This window comes from Acipenser ruthenus, chromosome 6 (genome assembly GCF_902713425.1).
Source record: "Acipenser ruthenus chromosome 6, fAciRut3.2 maternal haplotype, whole genome shotgun sequence".
Classification (NCBI taxonomy): Eukaryota; Metazoa; Chordata; class Actinopteri; order Acipenseriformes; family Acipenseridae; genus Acipenser; species Acipenser ruthenus.
In genome coordinates, this window is record NC_081194.1 from 16846704 (window position 1) to 16865792 (window position 19089).

General features: G+C 38.0%; 1 protein-coding gene across 1 annotated transcript in view; it reads right to left on the reverse strand.

Annotated features, from left to right (window-relative positions):
* The window catches only part of LOC117410559 (lethal(3)malignant brain tumor-like protein 3), a 45854-nt gene that overhangs the window by 22213 nt on the left and 4552 nt on the right, over window positions 1-19089 (reverse strand). Inside the window, exons 3-15 of the mRNA XM_034017182.3 lie at window positions 18639-18750; window positions 18086-18245; window positions 17043-17196; window positions 16732-16816; window positions 8621-8715; window positions 8282-8386; window positions 7897-8032; window positions 7552-7643; window positions 5264-5415; window positions 4165-4241; window positions 2774-2859; window positions 2548-2658; window positions 1083-1197 (exon numbers count right to left, since the gene is read on the reverse strand). Of these exons, the coding sequence (XP_033873073.1) occupies window positions 1083-1197; window positions 2548-2658; window positions 2774-2859; window positions 4165-4241; window positions 5264-5415; window positions 7552-7643; window positions 7897-8032; window positions 8282-8386; window positions 8621-8715; window positions 16732-16816; window positions 17043-17196; window positions 18086-18245; window positions 18639-18750 (1480 nt within the window). The remainder of the gene's footprint in view (window positions 1-1082; window positions 1198-2547; window positions 2659-2773; window positions 2860-4164; window positions 4242-5263; window positions 5416-7551; window positions 7644-7896; window positions 8033-8281; window positions 8387-8620; window positions 8716-16731; window positions 16817-17042; window positions 17197-18085; window positions 18246-18638; window positions 18751-19089) is intronic.

Genomic DNA, 19089 nt, shown 5'->3' on the forward strand with positions numbered 1-19089 from the left:
ATGGAACAATTGTAATCTCTACCCTGGAGCAATACTTCACCCATAGTACACGTACATATTAGTCATATTCAGATAGTGCTTGTTTAAAAACAGAAGAAAAAATATAATCTAAAAATGTAAGATTTTCCTCATTTGATAAGAATCAGAAGAGAATAAGCCTGGAGATAAACGGCTTTTAGAAATAGATTTTTTCTTTTCTTAAGGGATACATCAATGTATTAACTGGCCGTTAAAACATAAAAGCAGCTGTAAACAACAAAGTGCAACGTGTTTTCGGCAAACATAACTACCCATGTTGAACTGGGAATAACTCTGGTTACTATGGAAACCATTGTAGAGCAAAATCATCAACAGAGGTGAGCTAGTTCAGTATCCTCTAGGTCCACAAAGCAAAATAAAAATGTGCATATTAAAAACAAGATAGAAAAATGTAAGTACACTGTAAAACACCATCAAAAATGATTTTTCACATTTCCAATCCAGTTTTCAACATGTAGCATGAATAGGGTATTATTAAATGTTGGCAGGTTTTTACACAATAGGTTCATTCCCACAGGAAAGAAATGTCACAATTAAGAAATACTTTCTCCTCGTGATAAGAGTGACCTTTGTGTTTTTTTGTTAGTGGATTAGGTAAAAAAAAATCAATAACATGTGTGCAAAAGGTATTAAGTGACTACAGAAGCGGACTTAATGGACAAGCCCTGAGGAGTTTCCAGTGATAGCTAGAAAAACACTGTTATTATTAGATACCACTGAGATTCAGATTCCTCCCCCAAGGCACAAAACAATCCAATTCACTATTCTGGACAGCAACATGGTTCGTACACAAAACAAGGACCTTTGCTTTCTGCTCGTAAGTAACAGCAGCTAATGGTTTCTTAAAGTCAATTTGACATACCAATACTGGTAGCCGTGTATGTCTTATCAGATCTAAACTGTTTTTTAATAAACAACAACAATCCTGAACCAAAAGCCCTTCTTACACTTGTAAAGTCAGTAAAACATGACCTCATGCATATCTTTAAACACTAGATCATTGACTTGGTTTCTTAATTTTGTAGTTTTACTTCATTACTTACTGATAGGTGGCTGAAGGGGATGGCCTATTTTAGCACACCAGCCAGCTGGGTGAATGTCAGGGCTGTCTGTATCAACCCAGTAATCATACTCATCACACCAGCCATCAAAATGGATCTACAACCAAAACAGAACTGATAATTATACAGCATACACCTCTTTGGACTGCATTGAATTTCAGAAAATGATTTAGATGTAATACACAAAAAAGTCCACTGGTCTTTCTTGAGTTGTTTGACAGCTTGAAACTAACCCAAATCAGACATGTGACTTTTAACATTTAACCCTTTGCGGTCCTATGTCGGACCTGGTCCGACATTGCAATTATTCCTATCCGGTCCAATGTCGGACCCTGTCCAACATCATCAAAAAGACGCAGAAAACGGGTTTCTAGTCGTTTTTTCTCCGGCCGAGTGGGAGCTACAGGAGCCGAGACAAGCCGAAAGAAAAAAAAAAAAAAGGGCGTATCTCATGAATAGTCATACTAGCCCCTGGCATCAGATAACGGCAGCCATAAGGAAACAAGCTGGCTGTTATTGCATCAACGCTCAGAGAATATCACAGACATTTGCAGAGCTTTTTTGAGATGTTATAGTAATAAAATAATGACTTGGATCGTATTATTGAGGCGTTTGGTGATAAAACGAGTGATCAGGAGATGATTGATTGGTATGTACGACTATTATTATTATTATTATTTATTTCTTAGCATATGTGAAAGCTATAGTGAACGAAGGGGTGGAGCGGGGCTGGAGATGCCTAGTGAGTGCTTTGTTGATATGAAGGGCCTTTTAAACCCGTATGACTGTGGAAAAAAAATACTTTTAAACAACGCATCTAAAATTAACTGCGCGTGTGAAAATAAATTGGACCTGACACATCTGACACGCACTTAATAAATGGACTGCAAAGGGATAATACCCTGCCCATAGGCCCCAACCTTAACATTTTGAATTATTCCTCTGTAAAGCACTTTGACCTACTCCTGTATGATAAGGTGTTCTATAAGTTTTAGTCTTTATCAACTGGACTATAGTTTGACAAATACAACATTTTCAAGGCCATTTAATGGTTAAATACCAACAATTAATTGTCAGCATCACATTTTCAGTGTCACATCAAATCCGTCAACACAGCCTCCATGTACAAGTGCAGTTTGAAAATTAAAACAAGTTTGAGAAAGCCATCCAAAATTTAAAGAATTATGAAGTTATTCTAAAAATAGTACGTTATATACAGTACATGGGTGCTTTATTAGGGACATCCTTCATTTCCACACACAAGTTCTCATTATTAATAATACTGTAACATATAAAACAGGTACAATTAGCTATACAAAATGAACCAATATATTTAGAAGGGAACATCTCCATTCTCATGACTCTCATCCTTAGCCTACAGCCTGTAACAGTGTTGTTTTTAAGAAGTGTAGTAAGAACATAGTAGTATGAAAAATGTAAAAGTCACCTTCATTCTGTGATCATCTGTATCTACGATTGTCACAACTCTAATAAGCACAGGGTTCCTTTTGTCAACAGCCTCTAACTTCATATTTTTCTGAAAACCATGAGGTGGTTTCTAAAATGACAAAACATTTTTTTTTTATCACAAGTGCATCCATCAATGTATTAAAAAACATGTATATACAAAATTAAATAAAGGTGATTTAAGAGGAAAAAAAAATCATATTTACCATTTTAAAAGCTCTTGCAGGGGCAGGTAATGAATTGGTTTCTTCCAAATATGTTTCCCAGCTAAAATGTTTAACATTTGGGTAATCTGTAAAACAGACTTGATACATTAACTTAAACGTAGAAACCATTTTCATTTAATTTGTTTATTAAATTTATATGAAAAGATTACACCGTGTAACCATTTTTTTTTTTTTTTTTGGTTCCTGGGTAGTAAGTGTTATTTCCTAATTGCTTATGCCTCAAAAGTATAGAAAATGGCTATTATTCCCCACAAACTTTGCTTTTATGACACATAACAGCCCAGAGGCAGCTAGATCCAGTGTTGGAGAAACTTCAAAGGCAAAAGCCAAATTTTCTAAAATAACTAAACCAATTTTAACAGTACAAAACTAACAATTAATTATTTTGAACAGCATTTTTTTTGTTGTTCAACATATACAAAATGAGGGCTGTAGGTTGCTATTTACATTCGATGATCCATCTTTTACATCGCATCTCATTATTGTTGTTATTTTTTTAAGACTAGAAAGTGCTTAATATTACTATTAACCTTCATTCTACACGTAACTGCTGTCCAGTAATGGTTAGTTCCTGTAGCCTAGAAGTGCTGCTGCTTGTTATCTGAAGGCATGGCTGAGTGATACACCTTATGAATCCAAGATGAGAATGAAACCTCATATCTTCTAGGATAGGATAAACACATATAACGTCTGATGCATCGGCTTCTTTTTATTTCAAGTGTTAATTGTGATCATAGGTGATAACTGTGGTTTGTTTCACCCATACCGCTGTACTGGTTTACATAATAAAACATCTTTCTTTAACACAACAATGAAGCTTGGGTATTTCATTTGATATTGACACGTTTAAAAGCAGATACACGTTCTTAATTAGTACTATATTATGATTTTTTAGAAGATTACTTTTAAGCACTTCATATTCCTAGTACTCCTCCAGTAAATCCTAATCTCATTAAGATACACATGCTGCGTCTGAAGATAATGATGTGTGACATCTAAAAATCAGAATGCACTTGGGTGGAACACAATAGCCGCCTTTTATCAAACAGTTTTTACTCCAGTGTGCAATCTGTATCATTTTGTGAAGGGAAAATTAAGCTGGCAGGGGTACAAAATAAGTTGTTTGTTCCTAAATTTTAAATAGTGCAAATTGCAAATAGACTTTTATTAGGAATTCTACTATTTATTTTATTTTTTGAATAAATTAACCTACTGCCGCCACCTAGAACCCATTTTTATGTATAAATAGGTGGTTCTGACTTTACTCGGTTTGGGTTAAAGTTAAAATATAAATCAAGTTAAAATGTAATTTTACAAAACAGATTTAAAATGGCTTTATTTTAGCATGCATTCTTGTTATTATTACAGACCTGGAGGAGTAGTGAGGACTTTGCCATGTTGTTTACACCAGCCAATGGGGTGAATATAGGGACTTGTTGCATCACACCTAGAAAACAAAAACATGTGTTACAGTCACACTACAACTCTAATGTCTGAATGCAGTATATATTAAACATTAGGCACTGCAGTATGACATACTCTTTTGTATACATAAGAGCAGCAAAGACTGCTGTTGAATAAAGAAAGAATGAGTTTAAAATATGTTGACAACATAAAAGGTGTGAAAATGACATTTTCTATTAAAATGGTACGTGTTCCACCAAGCAGCTGCACAAATGTTATACTGTGCTAACAATCTAGCATTCCCTGCTCAATACTGTAATACTGTATATCAGTTTATATACAGTACATAATCCTGGATCTCTTTATTCAGGAATATAACTTATATTACTAAATAACGCTATCTTTACATTATCCTTTTTGAAAAGCGCACGTACAAATAAATAAATACATAAATAAACAAATACATTAATAAATAAATCGGAAATATAATTAAACACTTCACTTTACAAATCAACTACCACCATCTGGTGGTTTTAACTAGAACTGCAGACAATAAAGCCCTGATTCACTGGCATTGTCATCTTTGTGAGTGAGGTTTTAAATCAGAATACAGCAATAATTAAGCTGTGTAAACAGATTTAGGAGGCAGGAGTTAGTAAAGATCATCTACAGAAATGATATTGCAAATAAGGACTTCCTTCATACGTTATTGGGAGATGTAATGAACTTGGTGGCTGATTTTCTCAAAGTTTACAAAAATTATTCTCAGATTTCCTGTGAAAATCATTTTTAGAATGCTGCTTTTTGTAATACCAACCAAAATGTATGATAAGATCCAGGAATCCCAACTGCAATTTTCAGTAGCGTAACCATTCTGTCATTATTACAAATGTGACAGGTATTACAAAATACAGTACCTCAGTCCTTTAACACAAACTACGTCACAGCCTTATAACAAATTGCTGAATATATTAGAAAACAAGACTGTACAGTGCATACTGTCCTCTAATTCAGAAAGAAAACACTATCAATATGAATTTGTACAATTAATATAAGTAGATTTACCAGTAGTCGTAGCTCTCATCCCAATTATCAAAGTGCACCAGAAAGCGACTGTCGACCATGTCAGTTACTGTGGCAACACAGATAAAAGTGGGGTTCTTCTTATCAATTGCTTCGAACTTCATTCCTATCCGAATACCTGAAGGGGTAACAGTCTACAAAACAGAAAAGAAATGAGCTTATTTTTCCAAGCCACATTTGTAGGGCTTAGGGATAGACAATCTGTAAACCACATAATTCTATTATGTACCATACTTCACTGGCTTTGATTAAAAGTAGAGCAAATCCATCTGAGAACACTGTGTATATATTTTTCAGCAGCAGGCATCAAAAGATGCAAGCAGTCTTTAAGAGTTAACTAGATACTGTAGTTTGAAAAACAAATTGAGTTAGCTCCTAATTGCAGGACATAAAGTGGTACTGGTGTTGGTGGAAAACCCCTTATTTGATTTTGCAGGCATGCTTTTCTCCACTTAATAGGGGTCTGTGCCATCACTCTGTGTCGCCACAGATGTTTTGGAGTAGCCTCATAACAAATGAATTTGAGCAATTTAGCAAACTTCCCAGATGTGATGTGTTACAGTAGAATACAAATGATGAGATGCAACAATGAAGCATGAATGACATGTGCATTCTTGCTATAAACACATGAGGGTACAGAGTTATTACTTTTTTTTGTTTTTAGTACTACAGTACAGTATGCTATGTTACACTACATGTCTGCCAACTCTCCCTTATTTGCTAGGGCCCTTCTGACACACTTTATTCTCCTATATCCATATTTCCCCTGCAATTGGACAGCTGAGAAAGGGGTATATTAGCCAAGCATGCACATGTTTCTATTACTGTATTTGTGCGCTATATTACAATTAATAGTCAGGTGGATAACATGGTTAAGCTGGGCTTTAACACAGGATTACCTTGCTGCTTGCCTCTAGCCTCTCAAAACATCAAAACAGTTACAGAGCTCCTGGCTGCTGCTGCTTCTACTTCAGGATATCCAACCACAATAACCAACCATCTATTGCTTAGGTGAGCTTATATACACCTGACTGTCATCAGCCCCGCCCTCTAAGCTCATCCAAGTGAGAGGGGAGTAATTATTTCAAAATATTTTCTAAAACATTACATTTGCATACTTTACATAAAGCCAAATAAAGTACATTGCAATGGCCATTAAATTTCCATTTCTTTTCTTTCTGTTTACTAATATTATTTCTAACATAGGTATTTTCCTACATCACTAAATTATATCCCCCCCCCCCCCACTCACTTTAAATTGGAGTAGTGAGCTTGCTCTCGCTAGCTACAATATAAATGCATGCGCTTTAGATGCACGCACACCTATTCACGAGCACGCCCCCTCTGCCCAAACAAACAAACAAACAAACAAACAAACAAACAAACAAACAAATAAACAAACCAACCAACCATGGCTCAATTCTCAAGGTAAAGTATTTTCTTTTTACTGTGTATTTTGTATTTTAAACACAACCCTTCCTGCAATATTTTTCCAACAAAAGTGTGCACCTTCATTAAAAGAATATACACATTTCACTGTGTTTACACAGATTACTAACTTTTCTTTCTTTTCACAGGTCTCCCGGCAACAACACCAACACCCCTCCCACTGATATGTACACTGATTTACATACTTTTGCAATACATAAGCTCTGGTTTAAATACACAATTGCAAATAACAAGCACAAGCAATTAGTACAGGAATGTTTGTGCCAGTCCTTGTAACCGTTCAGTCTTAAACAGTGCAATGATAAACACACTATGATGAAACGGCAATGTTAGCTTTCGTGGTTTTTAGTGAGGGTTGGAATTAACAACTCCCTCACAGTATTGAAGTAAAATTAATGAAATGCTGCTATGACATTTTTTTTTAATAAGCAACCATAAAGTCCAATATGGGGGAAACATGAAGGCAGTCCAAAGATTTATTACAAAAAACTGTTGAAGATGTAGTGCAGGTGCATTTCAGAAATGACACATTTAGATTTGCAAGAATAAACATCAGTCACCGACCATCATTATCATTCATAAAGCAATAAAGCTACCCTTATGTCAGCATCTCTAATACAAAGCTACAAATTTAATTATATGAATCATTCTAGCCCAAAAGAAGTGACCATAAAAAGTAAAGTCAGCTTCAGCTAGGAAGACTATGGGCTAAATACATTTTGATTCTTTTAAATATACATATACCTGAGTCTACCCTTCAGGTCATGTTTTACCCCATTATGCACTCCGATGAAGGATTAAAGTATGCTTATCATACTTACTGTGTTTCGGTTTTCAAACAGAGATTTGGGTGCTGCCTGAGCCTTGCATAGCTTCAGGTATGACTGCCAGTTAAATTCATCTTCTTTGACCCCTGTAAAATGAAGCATGCTCCATCAATGTGTAATACGAGTTCAGTCCAGGTCTCCCTAACATCCTTCTTACTGCTTAACCCTCAGCACTACTGAAGAGGCTGAGGGGAAATTCAGTTAGTGTTTTTATTCCCAGAAAAAACCACATTGCAAAACATGTACCTAACCTGTCTTTGAGAGAAAGAGAAAACAGCTTGAACTGTATCAAGTTTTACTACTAATCCAAAAACAGTCTTGAGTTGAAGCGGCTCTTACCTTTCGGTGGGTGAAGTTTGTGTCCAGTTTTTTCACACCAGCTTACTGGATGGATATCTGCAGAGTTTGCATTTATCCAAAAGTCATAGCAATCTGAATAATTGTCAAAATGAAGTCTTATTCTGTGGCCCAATACCTAAAATCAAAAGTTCAATATTTAATTAATATATGCATTTAAATTCACCAGGGAACCTAAACACACACGACAACCTGTTTTTTGGATACATAAAAACAGAAAAAAGTGATTTCATAAATAAGAGGTAATGTTAACAATGCCAGCGCATAGAGTGCCTAGTGTAACAGTACCTGTTATAAAAGAACACATTAAACCTAGTGTTATCAAAATTCAAAGCTGAGTTTTTTGGACTTTAACTTATGTGGTTACCTCAGCAACAGTAAGAACACAGTACATTGAAGGGTGTTCAGGGTCCACTCCTTCCAATTTCATTCCTACTTTGAATCCAGTTTTGCTGTGCGGAAAGGACTGGTGCTGGGAAAAAATTAAATTATTATTATTGTTATTTATTTTTATTAAAAAAAGTCAGTTCTCTACTAAACATTACCAGGAATACACTAATACACTTTAAGTTAATCTTTGGACACTTCATATTTTAATTTACAAACAGCCACAGTACAAGCACTTATTATTAAGATACTGCGTGGAACAAATAGCAATACGAGTCTCTGAAACAGAAACTAAACCAAATGTGAATACTCATGTTACCTCTTTAAATAGTTTGCTTGGTGCAGCAATTGCTTTTTCCTGTTCCAGATATGATGCCCAACTCCATGATTTCTTCTTCCCCCCATAAGGCATTGCTAGAAACATAATTGAGTAAAAAAAAGTTAACATTTTAGTTCAAACCATTTCTATGTGATGGTAATTCAAACAGCTTTTTTTCTTCCAGACTCTATGAGGATGAGAGCTTTAATCTAGCCTAACTGTGTTTCTATGAAATGCAGATTGAGGGTGGAACTATTAAACTGGACAAAAGGGTTCACAGTAGTGAAATCAGATGTAAGGTTCCTGGGACCTAAGTGAAAATGGACATAATCATAATCACAATCATAATTTCACTAACCTTTACTTTACAAAGACAAGCAAGCGAATAAAATGTGAAACAACTATATATGTGTTGTACTATATAATACTACGACTACTTCAATAATAATAATAATATATGTTGGATTGTATACATATAATACTGTACAGTATAGTATTAACATAATACATATACATTTTGTTTAATCAAACCTTCTCCAAAAATACAAACATTCCAATTCTCACTGTTTAATGATCCTTAGTTTACCCGCACAAAAGGTCTAAAAAATGCTGGTCATGATAATATAAAATTATTTTTTCTAGCCAAAGCAAGACTAAATCTTACGTTGCTTTTATTTTACATTTAGGTTCTATGTAACAGTAATTGTTCCCATTTCTTTCTCCCATCAATATGATTTTTTGTCTTTTTTCAGATCGAAGAGTTAGCTTCAGTAACTGTTTAAAATGTGATACAGTGCCACATGATTTGAAAAGACACCATCTGGGGTACAACCACAGTTTTATTTTTAAGCTTTAAAGAAAAGTGTGCCACCTGGCAGTTCTTTGGGAAATCTGTCACAAATGTAGCTGACACATGATAAAAAATAAATAATTTAAAAAGAGTTTCCGTGGCAACTGACCGGTACTCTGCGGTGCAATCCAGTATCCAAGTACCGCGCCTTCCACAATACTGGGGACATTTTCCATGGAACCCACTGTATAAACTAAAGCCATATGACTTATACTGTAAAACGCGTCATCTGTCCCACTTTAGTTTTAAAAAAAATTATAGTACTTTATTTTGGCATGCTTAGCTAGTATTTCGAAAATACTGTAAAAAATCATAAGCGCAGGTAACTTAAAGCTATTTACTGAAAATGTTATTTAGAATAAAAATAATTAGAAGAAATAGAATGATTGTTGGCAATTATTCCTGTTACTGTACTATATATAGGTGTTATTATTATTATTAGTAGTAGTCGTAGTAATAGTGGTAGTCGTAGTAGTATTTAGTCATTTAGGAGACGCTTTTATCCAAAGCAACTTACAGAGACTTGGGGGTGTGCATCATAACATCCGTTACAGAGTCACGTACAATAAGACCTCAGTTTTACATCTCATCCGAAGGACAACACTTGTTTTTCCCTTGAGCCAGTTTAATAATGCTGGGCGGATAAACTAAGGATCATTAAACATACAGTTCACCTGCTATAACAATTTGAAATGTGTTGGATGCAGTTCCAATATTTCAAATACTATCCACGAATACCGAAATCGAGTTATATAATGTTATATATATATATATATATATATATATATATATATATATATATATATATATATATATATATATATATATATAAAGTGCAGTCAGCACTCGGATATCCGTTACCCAGATACACGTCAGTTGCGTTTTACCGGCCATGTATTAAGAATAAAATCAATCCCCATTATCTATATATGCGATTTCCGACTCCATCATCAGTTTTCTGATACAAAGCCCATCTCTTCAATGTTACAATGTACTTGTTTATCTGTCTGTGGCAATGTGCCCTGCCCTTGTGTGCGTTTCTGTGTTGTATGTTGCGTGTGGTGTGTTAAATGTTGGTGTATTGTAGTTGGTACACGGGATATAAATGGGTGTGTGCAGCACGACAATTTAAATTGTATAATTATATTTAGGCACGAGGATGGCACAAATCACTTCACGTGCATTTAAAGTATGTAATATGTGAGCACGGGGTTGCACGTAATTCATTCACGTGCTGGGATTCAAGTGAATAATTAATTAGTAATTGAATCCCAGCACAACAGTATATATAGACACATTTTCATTCACTCGTGGTTGGGTGTTCGAGAGTGGAGAACGGGATTGGAGACGGAGGTAATTGTGAATTATAAAAAGAATACTTAAAGTATCTGCTCACTGTGTTTGTCAGTCTAGTCCGTTTTTGTTCGTCTATTTATTTTGGCCTCAAGTGCTGTGCCCTGTGTTTTTGTGTTACAACCTTTTTATTTTCGCTGTTCTGTTTATTTATTAAATGCTGAGCGAGACCATTCGCTCAGCTCCACCAAACTCCACCTCTCTCTTGTTGTTTTATTTCCTGGCTCTGGTCTGACGCCACCCACTCCGGCCGTCTTTGTGACACTGTCACAGCCCGCATTTTTTTTTTCTTGCATACCAAATCAGTTTTTATTGTGCAGTTACACAGCGCTTCCTCCAATTTCACATGACGAAAATACAGCAAAAACAAAGCGAACGAGACACGCTATGGTAATGTAAAAGTTAATCATTAAACAGTTTTAGACACTGATGCATTTTTTTAAAATCTGTGATCTTTACTTGCTTTTGTGCATTTTCATTTGCAAGTGAACTGTGCCATTAGGGCCTTATCGAGCACTATGTTCTGCAATTCTGAATACTGACTTTGGATACTGTTTTAATTCTGGAAACTTGTTTTTTAAATCTTTTGCTAAATTGCATTGCCTTTTACGTTTTACGCAGTTCTGTGCATGGGTAACATTTTTATTTAATTATGTTGTTGGGTCGTTAATGGGGAATTGTACATACTGCTACAATGCATACTGGATTTAAAAGTATGTACTGTATTACAGTCCACATGTCCACAGTCGTCTCTTTTAGCAAGTGATGTTTTCAGAATCATATCGTTCTGAATTAAAATACTTCTTCTGTTGAAAATACAGTACTGTGCCAACAGCAGTACCCAGTCCTTTCAGCTATGTATTTTTGACATTGTATCTTTTTTGTGTTCCCTGAAAACACGGACAAGGGTTGGAACGGGCCAAAATGAAATAATCAGATATGCGTCACACTCGTTTAACCGTCACTGAAGTCAAAATTTTACATGGTCAGATATGTGAGTGCTGACTGTAATAGTAGTATTATGCAGTGCAACACAACACATACTGTTTTTTCACCTTTTTTTTTTACTTGCTGTCTTTTTAAAGTAAATGTTAGTACAATTATGATTGTGATTGTGATTATTATCAAGTTCACTGTGGTAGTAGACTTAGGTCCAACAGTGCTTAGGTCAACCTAGTTTTGGGCTGGTTTGACTGGTACACGGACAAAAGCGGTCCTGAAGTACAGACAATGACTTGAGCTATAAACGAAAAATATAACAGGTGTAAAGATAACCGAAGCACCTGTCTTGGTTTACACAATAAATTCATGGAGAACAGCAGGCTCGATGAGAGCTATTTACTTGAAGGGGAAAAAGTGGATAAGAACGCAAGTGTCAGTCTCGTGATCGGGAACCTTGGTGACTGAAGGCTGGTCAGATGACCCCCGAGACCTGGAAAACATAAAGTGTTAGTCCCCTACTCACAGGAGAGCCGCAGCGGCAGCTTGGATGCGGATGCAAACCCACATGTGGGTTCAAGTCCTTGAAGGAAGAAAATAAGATAGAGGCCTACATGATTACGCAGCAACGGCACTTAGAGGGGGCTCTAAGGAAACAGATGTTAGTATAATTACAAAGTTTGAGAGAGTAGAGGAAATGGAAACGTAGCATAATAGCGCACATAATGCGAAAGGCTAGATGATTGTGGCCGGGGTCCCGCTGGCGAGAGAGCTTGAATGGTGGATGCCTGAGAAGCTAGGGGAAGTGATCAATATCCCCCCCAGAGAATGGACCCCCGGCTCCCCACTAGAAAGTCCCACACCTGTGAGGGGAAAGAAGACTGCACCCTGCACAACACTATAGAATAGAAGACAAACAGGACATAGCAAGATTAGTAAGACAACCTAGAAGAAAGCCATTCGCGCAGCAGAGAGGAAAAAACACCTTTATTTTTTCTTTTTACTTTTTTTTTTTTTTTTTTTTTTTTTAAAAGAGGGCGCCCCTACTCCGGGCAAGCTAGCTAGGGATTGCTGGGCTGAAATAATGTCTGATGCTGACGTTCGAATGTACGTCTCAACTGCTGATGAAGTCCAGTGACCTAGAGTTTTAATAATATGTTGATTTAGTCCTGCTCTGGCAGTTGAAGTTGCAGCTCCAATTCTAAAGGAGTGAGGAGTGAAGAATTGCTGTGGCAGACCTGCTTTAGTTATGAGAGAGGACAAATGAGATGAAAACCAGTTCCTAGTGACAATGTTCCTTGAGCAGTCGGTAAACAGCGGATCTGAATGACTGGGTTTCTTGACAGCGATGAGTTTTGCCAGACAACTGTAAGGGCAAAGGGGAGAGTTAATCTCTGATAATTGAATACAATGTCCAGAACAAAGTTGATCGGTTTTTGATGTCCTCAAAAACAGCAGGAAGTGCTAGTCTTTATTGCAGGAGAGGTGCTCCCTCCGATTCCTGAAGCTGGGAAGCTGGAAAAGGATGCAACCGTGAACTCTGCAAGTTAGGAAGTTATACAGATTGCTTCCATTACGATGTCATCTGCTGGACTGAAGCATCTGTTACGGAGGATGGAAATCATCTTAAGGAGGATGTCCGTTGTGATCGGCATCCTGATGGGAGAAGTAGGTGGGAGACTTCTCGATTCCATGGAGAGTCATGCTGACTGCAGGCAGTGAAAGGAGGGTGGGTGCTGGGATGCACTGGAGTCGGTAATGGTGTTGAATCCAGGCAGATAGGATCTAATGGTAGTGGGTGACAGCTGGAGGATGTCCTGGAGGTGCACGACGAATGCTAGAATCGGAAGTTCTGTATGATGAGTTGGTTGCTGGAGCCAGAGCTGTTTATCATGTAGCCCTGAGCAGAGAGAAGTAAACTAGAAAGGGATAAATTTATTCCATGATTAGGTGATGGTAGAGAGGAGGTTGCAAAGGGAGGCATGATGCTGCTGGCATGATCTGGTGGAATTTGGAGATCTGCAAATGGGAGAGCATCTGCAAACGGGAGAGCATCGGCAACATTAGAGGAATCGGGCACATGCCTGGCTTGAATCAAGAAATTGTTTGACACAAATAGCCATATGAGCCTTCGCAGTAATTTCATGATGAATGGTACTAAAGATCGGCCTTTATTGATTATTTAGACTGTGGCTGAATTGTCACTATAGAACAGATTTTTTTTTTTTTTTTTTTTAGACCATGATCTGCCCCAGATGAAAGCAGCAGCAACTATTGGGTATAATTCCAATAATGCAGTGGATTTCTGTTCCGGTGACATAATTGCTATTTCAGGGGGCCATTGGGCAAAAAATCATTGATTGGCCAGATTTGCCCCATAGCCTTGATGAGAAGCATCCGTGAACAGAGCGAAATCTGCAGCCGCTATGCAATCCTCGTGGAACATAAATAGCCCATTCCAGTACTGCACTGTGCAGAGTGCTGCAAGATGGAATGCGGCTGTGTGCTGCATGGCTGGGCAGATGGAAGGAACAGGGTTGAAAGGTAAGGCAGAGTGGCTAGATGCTTTGTAGCTACTGACTGTGAGGCTGTGCTGGAGAAGGAGGCTGCTTCGTAGGTGGGGCGGAGCCACCGACTTGGCCTCTGGTAGAGGCAGTCAGGATGCTGAGGCTAGCTGGGAACCTAACGTGAATGCTAAGGCTAGCTGGGAGGCTGACGTGAATGCTAAGGCTAGCTGGGTGCCTGACGTGAATGCTAAGGCTAGCTGGGAGGCTGACGTGAATGCTAAGGCTAACTGGGAGCCTGACGTGAATGCTGAGGCTAGCTGGGAGGCTGACGTGAATGCTAAGGCTAGCTGGGAGGCTGACGTGAATGCTAAGGCTAGCTGGGAGGCTGACGTGAATGCTAAGGCTAGCTGGGAGGCTGACGTGAATGCTAAGGCTAACTGGGAGCATGACGTGAATGCTGAGGCTAGCTGGGAGGCTGACGTGAATGCTAAGGCTAGCTGGGAGGCTGACGTGAATGCTAAGGCTAGCTGGGAGGCTGACGTGAATGCTAAGGCTAGCTGGGAGGCTGACGTGAATGCTAAGGCTAACTGGGAGCCTGACGTGAATGCTGAGGCTAGCTGGGAGCCTGACGTGAATGCTGAGGCTAGCTGGGAGCCTGACGTGCATGAAGATTTTGGAAGCTTTTGGAAGCGTGGCTGCGCTGGTTGGAGGGGCTGCTTGAAGGCTGAGGCAGAGTGGTTAGGTGAACATCGGCTGGATGCTGCTGGATGTGGCATGATTGTGCCAGCTGGGCTATCACTGGCCATGATAGTTGATGGCAGAAAGAGTGGAAGCTCCGAGAGTAGAAGTTCAGAGCCTTAAGATATTGCACGTGTTCACAAGCTCCTTAATGGCAAACAGAAGAAAAGTCATGCATTAGCTGCAGCAATAGTTTTTTTTTTTTTTTTTTCCAGATCTCTGATGGTTTGCTTCCATGTTAGATTGGTCTTATTCAGTCTCTTACATGAAATGTTGCTCCAGAATTTCGCAGCTGGTCCGCATTCACTGGCTTGATCAACAGACGTACATTTTGCTGCATCCATCTGAACAGTAAAAAAGTCCTTTACACCGACACCATCCAATGCATATTTATCTATGAGGTGCAGTATTTTTTATTTTTTTTAAATAGCGAGGAATGCAATTGAAATCATTTAGATTCACTCAAAGGATTACAAGATTTGGCATTGATATTGAGAGGGTAAGATCTCAAAAAACCATAAGTGTGATTGCTGCTAATACAATTCCAATTGTATTTATCATTGGTTAAACAGCTAAATATAGCAACAGATTGAAAGCACTTAGCTGGTCTGGCAGCGAGATGTAATATAATGACAAGGTACTGTATAGCAATTAATTGAAAACACTTAGCTTTGATCAGCAACTGGTTCCCATGGAGGCCATGACGTCAGCGAGAGAAAAGCAGGAGCGTAGGCTCTTATGAAGCAGGACAAGCTGCTTTTTTGAGCGTCAATCCTGATGTTGATGGTTGAGACGGCCTCGACCAGTGGCTGTAGTTAGCCCTTGATGTCAGCGAATAACTGCATGTAGGCTGGCAGGCTGGGTGGAGGCATCCTCAGAGACGAGCGGGTCATCATACAGCGAAGGGCTGGGCTGGGGCCTGCGAGGCAGACTCTGCAGCAGTGGGGCGCCGAGACGAGTGGTCCGGGCACCTGGAGTAGATCAGCCTGGCCGAGAAAGCTTTGCATAGAATGGCGCTTCGCATAGCATCAGGAACCTTGCGCTCCTGTCAGAACCTGGCTAGGATTGCCATGTCCTTGTCGAACAGCGCTTTTAAGAGCTTGCTTGTAGGCCAATCCTTGTACTACTTTTTGTGCACAAGCTTTTACTTAACTGCAATGATATTTCACGGGAATGCGAAGGGCTGTCTTCCAAGTCAGATTGAAGAAAAGCCTTGATCGGCGACTCCCTATCCGAGCAAACAAGCAAGAGGGGTAATCCGAAAGAATGGTCTGTAGTCCGTAAGCAAGGGAGATCCGAAAAGCAAGAGTCGTCAGCCAGAACCAATACAGCGAAACGGTCAAACCAGGTATGTAGTAATAATAGTAAGGAATCGGCAGCAAAACAAAGAAAGCTCAAAAGAGAGAGATTGCTAGAAATGGGAGTGTTTTATAGAGGCAGGATAGATTGGTTAATCAATCAGGAGACAACACATCACGAAATTGTAGCGGCAGGATAGATTTGTTAAACAATCAGGAGACAACACATCACAAAATCGATTGATGTGCTGGTAAAGATTGTGTTACAGATAGAGAAAAGAAGGATGAGATAAGTCTCACCTATTCTCCTTGAAATTCAACCTAAAGGTTAACACATATTTGTATTTCCCCTTACAACTCTTTAAACCAATAGTTGAATCTCAGCCACACACTGGTAATAAACAATTCTGTAGTGTTGAAACTCACTTTGCTTCAGCAGGGCAGCATCCCCTCTTCTTTTTCTGCGAGTCCTTTGAGGTCCTTTCTGTATTTTCCTGTCTGGCTTTTCGTACTGTACAATTATAATAACAAAAGAATTACAGTAAATTAAACAACACTAAAGCAATTATTTTTCTATTCAAATGAACAATTTTCATTCCCTGCTCTGCTTTTCTTATTAGATTCTAGTCACTAGTCACAAGAATTGAAGAAACACTTTAAAACCTGTGGCTGGTGAAACCCAACTATGAAAAGGTTTGTTTCTATTCAAACTCCTAGGAAATCAAATTACTACTAACAGGGTCATCTTCCTCTTCTCCCGCCTCGTCTCCGTTCTCTTTTTGCTGTTCTTTCATGTTCTCAGACGCTTTGTTTTTTCTTTTTCGGATGCATTTCGAGACATCCTCCTCACTGGATTTTGGTGCTTCTTTCTTCAGCTTCTGTTCTCTAGAGCTAAAAGAAAGACAATCAAAACCAAAATTAACACATCAGGTGTTGCTGCATCTGAACACTACAGACCTGTTTCACAGTGTTCAAAACTTTTCTGGGTATTTTCATTTGCATTATAATAAACTGATCTTATTTAGTCTTCTGAAAATCACTTTATTTATTGCTTGATTGATATTAAAGGCTTCAGGCCATTTTTTTCATTTAGGGTGGATTTTAAATGACTGTAGTGCTGTGTATTTAAATAATTTCAACCTGTGCATGCAAAAGTGCAAAATAACACTGAATACTGAATAAGCAGGAGTGTCAGTCTTAAATGTGAAATTCAAATAATAGCAAGAAGAAGAAGAAGAAGAAGAAGAAGAAGAAGAAGAAGAAGAATTAAACTGTGAATGTGAACTTACTAAAAACATGAATGGTCCTTCTTAAATTAGCTGCAGTCACCCCTATTCTTTAAAAAATAATCATAACTAGATCTATACCAACGTAACAAAGCAGCATATTTAGTATTTCTGTTAAACTGTTTGAACATGTTCAATAAGGTACAGTATCAGGTCACAGCATAGCACAATAAGAGCTCTTAGAAGGACAGTTAATGTCCCAGATCACTGCTTTTGTCCATCCAGATATCACTGCCTAGTTTGTTACTCCATTGCTCACACTTATAGTATAACACCAGGCTATTCGCATGACATTGTTTATTACAGATATGCTAAATTTGGGTGTTACCCTCTCAACAGTGAGAGATGTTATACAAATGGGACCTTCACCTATTTATATATAGTTAGGATTGCAGAGTTTGGAACCCTTGCTTGTCTGCCTACAGCATGTACAATATGAACTGGGCTGAGACTTCATACCACTCACTTAACATTTAAAGGTGGTTTCAACTTACATTTCTTGTACCAACTTCATACACTTTTCACTACAAAATTTTCCACCACCAAGAAAATCCTGTGGAGGGCCACACTCATGACAGTGCTCACAACAAAGCTCTCCCTTAGTGGTTGTTGTCGCCTCTTCTTTAAATGGTGTAGCTTGGGTTTCTGAAAAAGCTAAATGAACACAGGTTTTTATTTTTTTATTTAAATTACTTTTGGAGAAATGTTTTGAGATGTGACAAGATCTTACATGTAATTATTTATTGTATTCTCTATTTTGCTCTTATTTGAATTTGATATTTTTTGCTACTGATTTTATTGTACTTTACAACTGCTCTTATCTGTAATATGATACTCTGTAATGTGATATTCTGTAATGTGATATTTTCTAATATGATACTCTGTAATGTAATATTCTGTAACAATTGTAAGTCACCCTAGATAAGGGTGTCTGCTAAGAAATAAATAATAATAACAACAACTATGTGTATAATGTAGTGATTACTATTTAACTACATGGGTAGTTTAATTGAACATGACATTTGAAACATTTAATGCCAGTCTCACCTTCTTGTGCGGTGGGCACTGCCCATGTTGTTGTGGCATGAGCCTTTTTTCCACTTTCCACTTCAGCTTCATCAGTAATCACCTCCAAAACGCCAAACTCATTCACTCGGAACTAACAAGATAGGAGAAAAGCAATCAGAATATCATATGCCTGATTTACTGACAAATTCTAACAATCCATAAAGATTTGTCTGTGGAATAGATCTTTATTAACCAATACAACTGAATATTGAAAAAGTTTTGTATTTGTAGCTGTTAGGATAAAGAGGTCATTTCCACTGGTAGAAATGTTAAGACACCCACCTATGGTTTAGATTAGCGTTTCTCAAACTGGGGGTCCCGACCCAAAAGGGGGTCGCAAGGCTATTGTAGGGGGGGGGGGGGGGTTGCGTGATCACAAAAAATACTGACATAACTTTAAGCTTAGGTCTTCTGATTCTAACTGAATAAA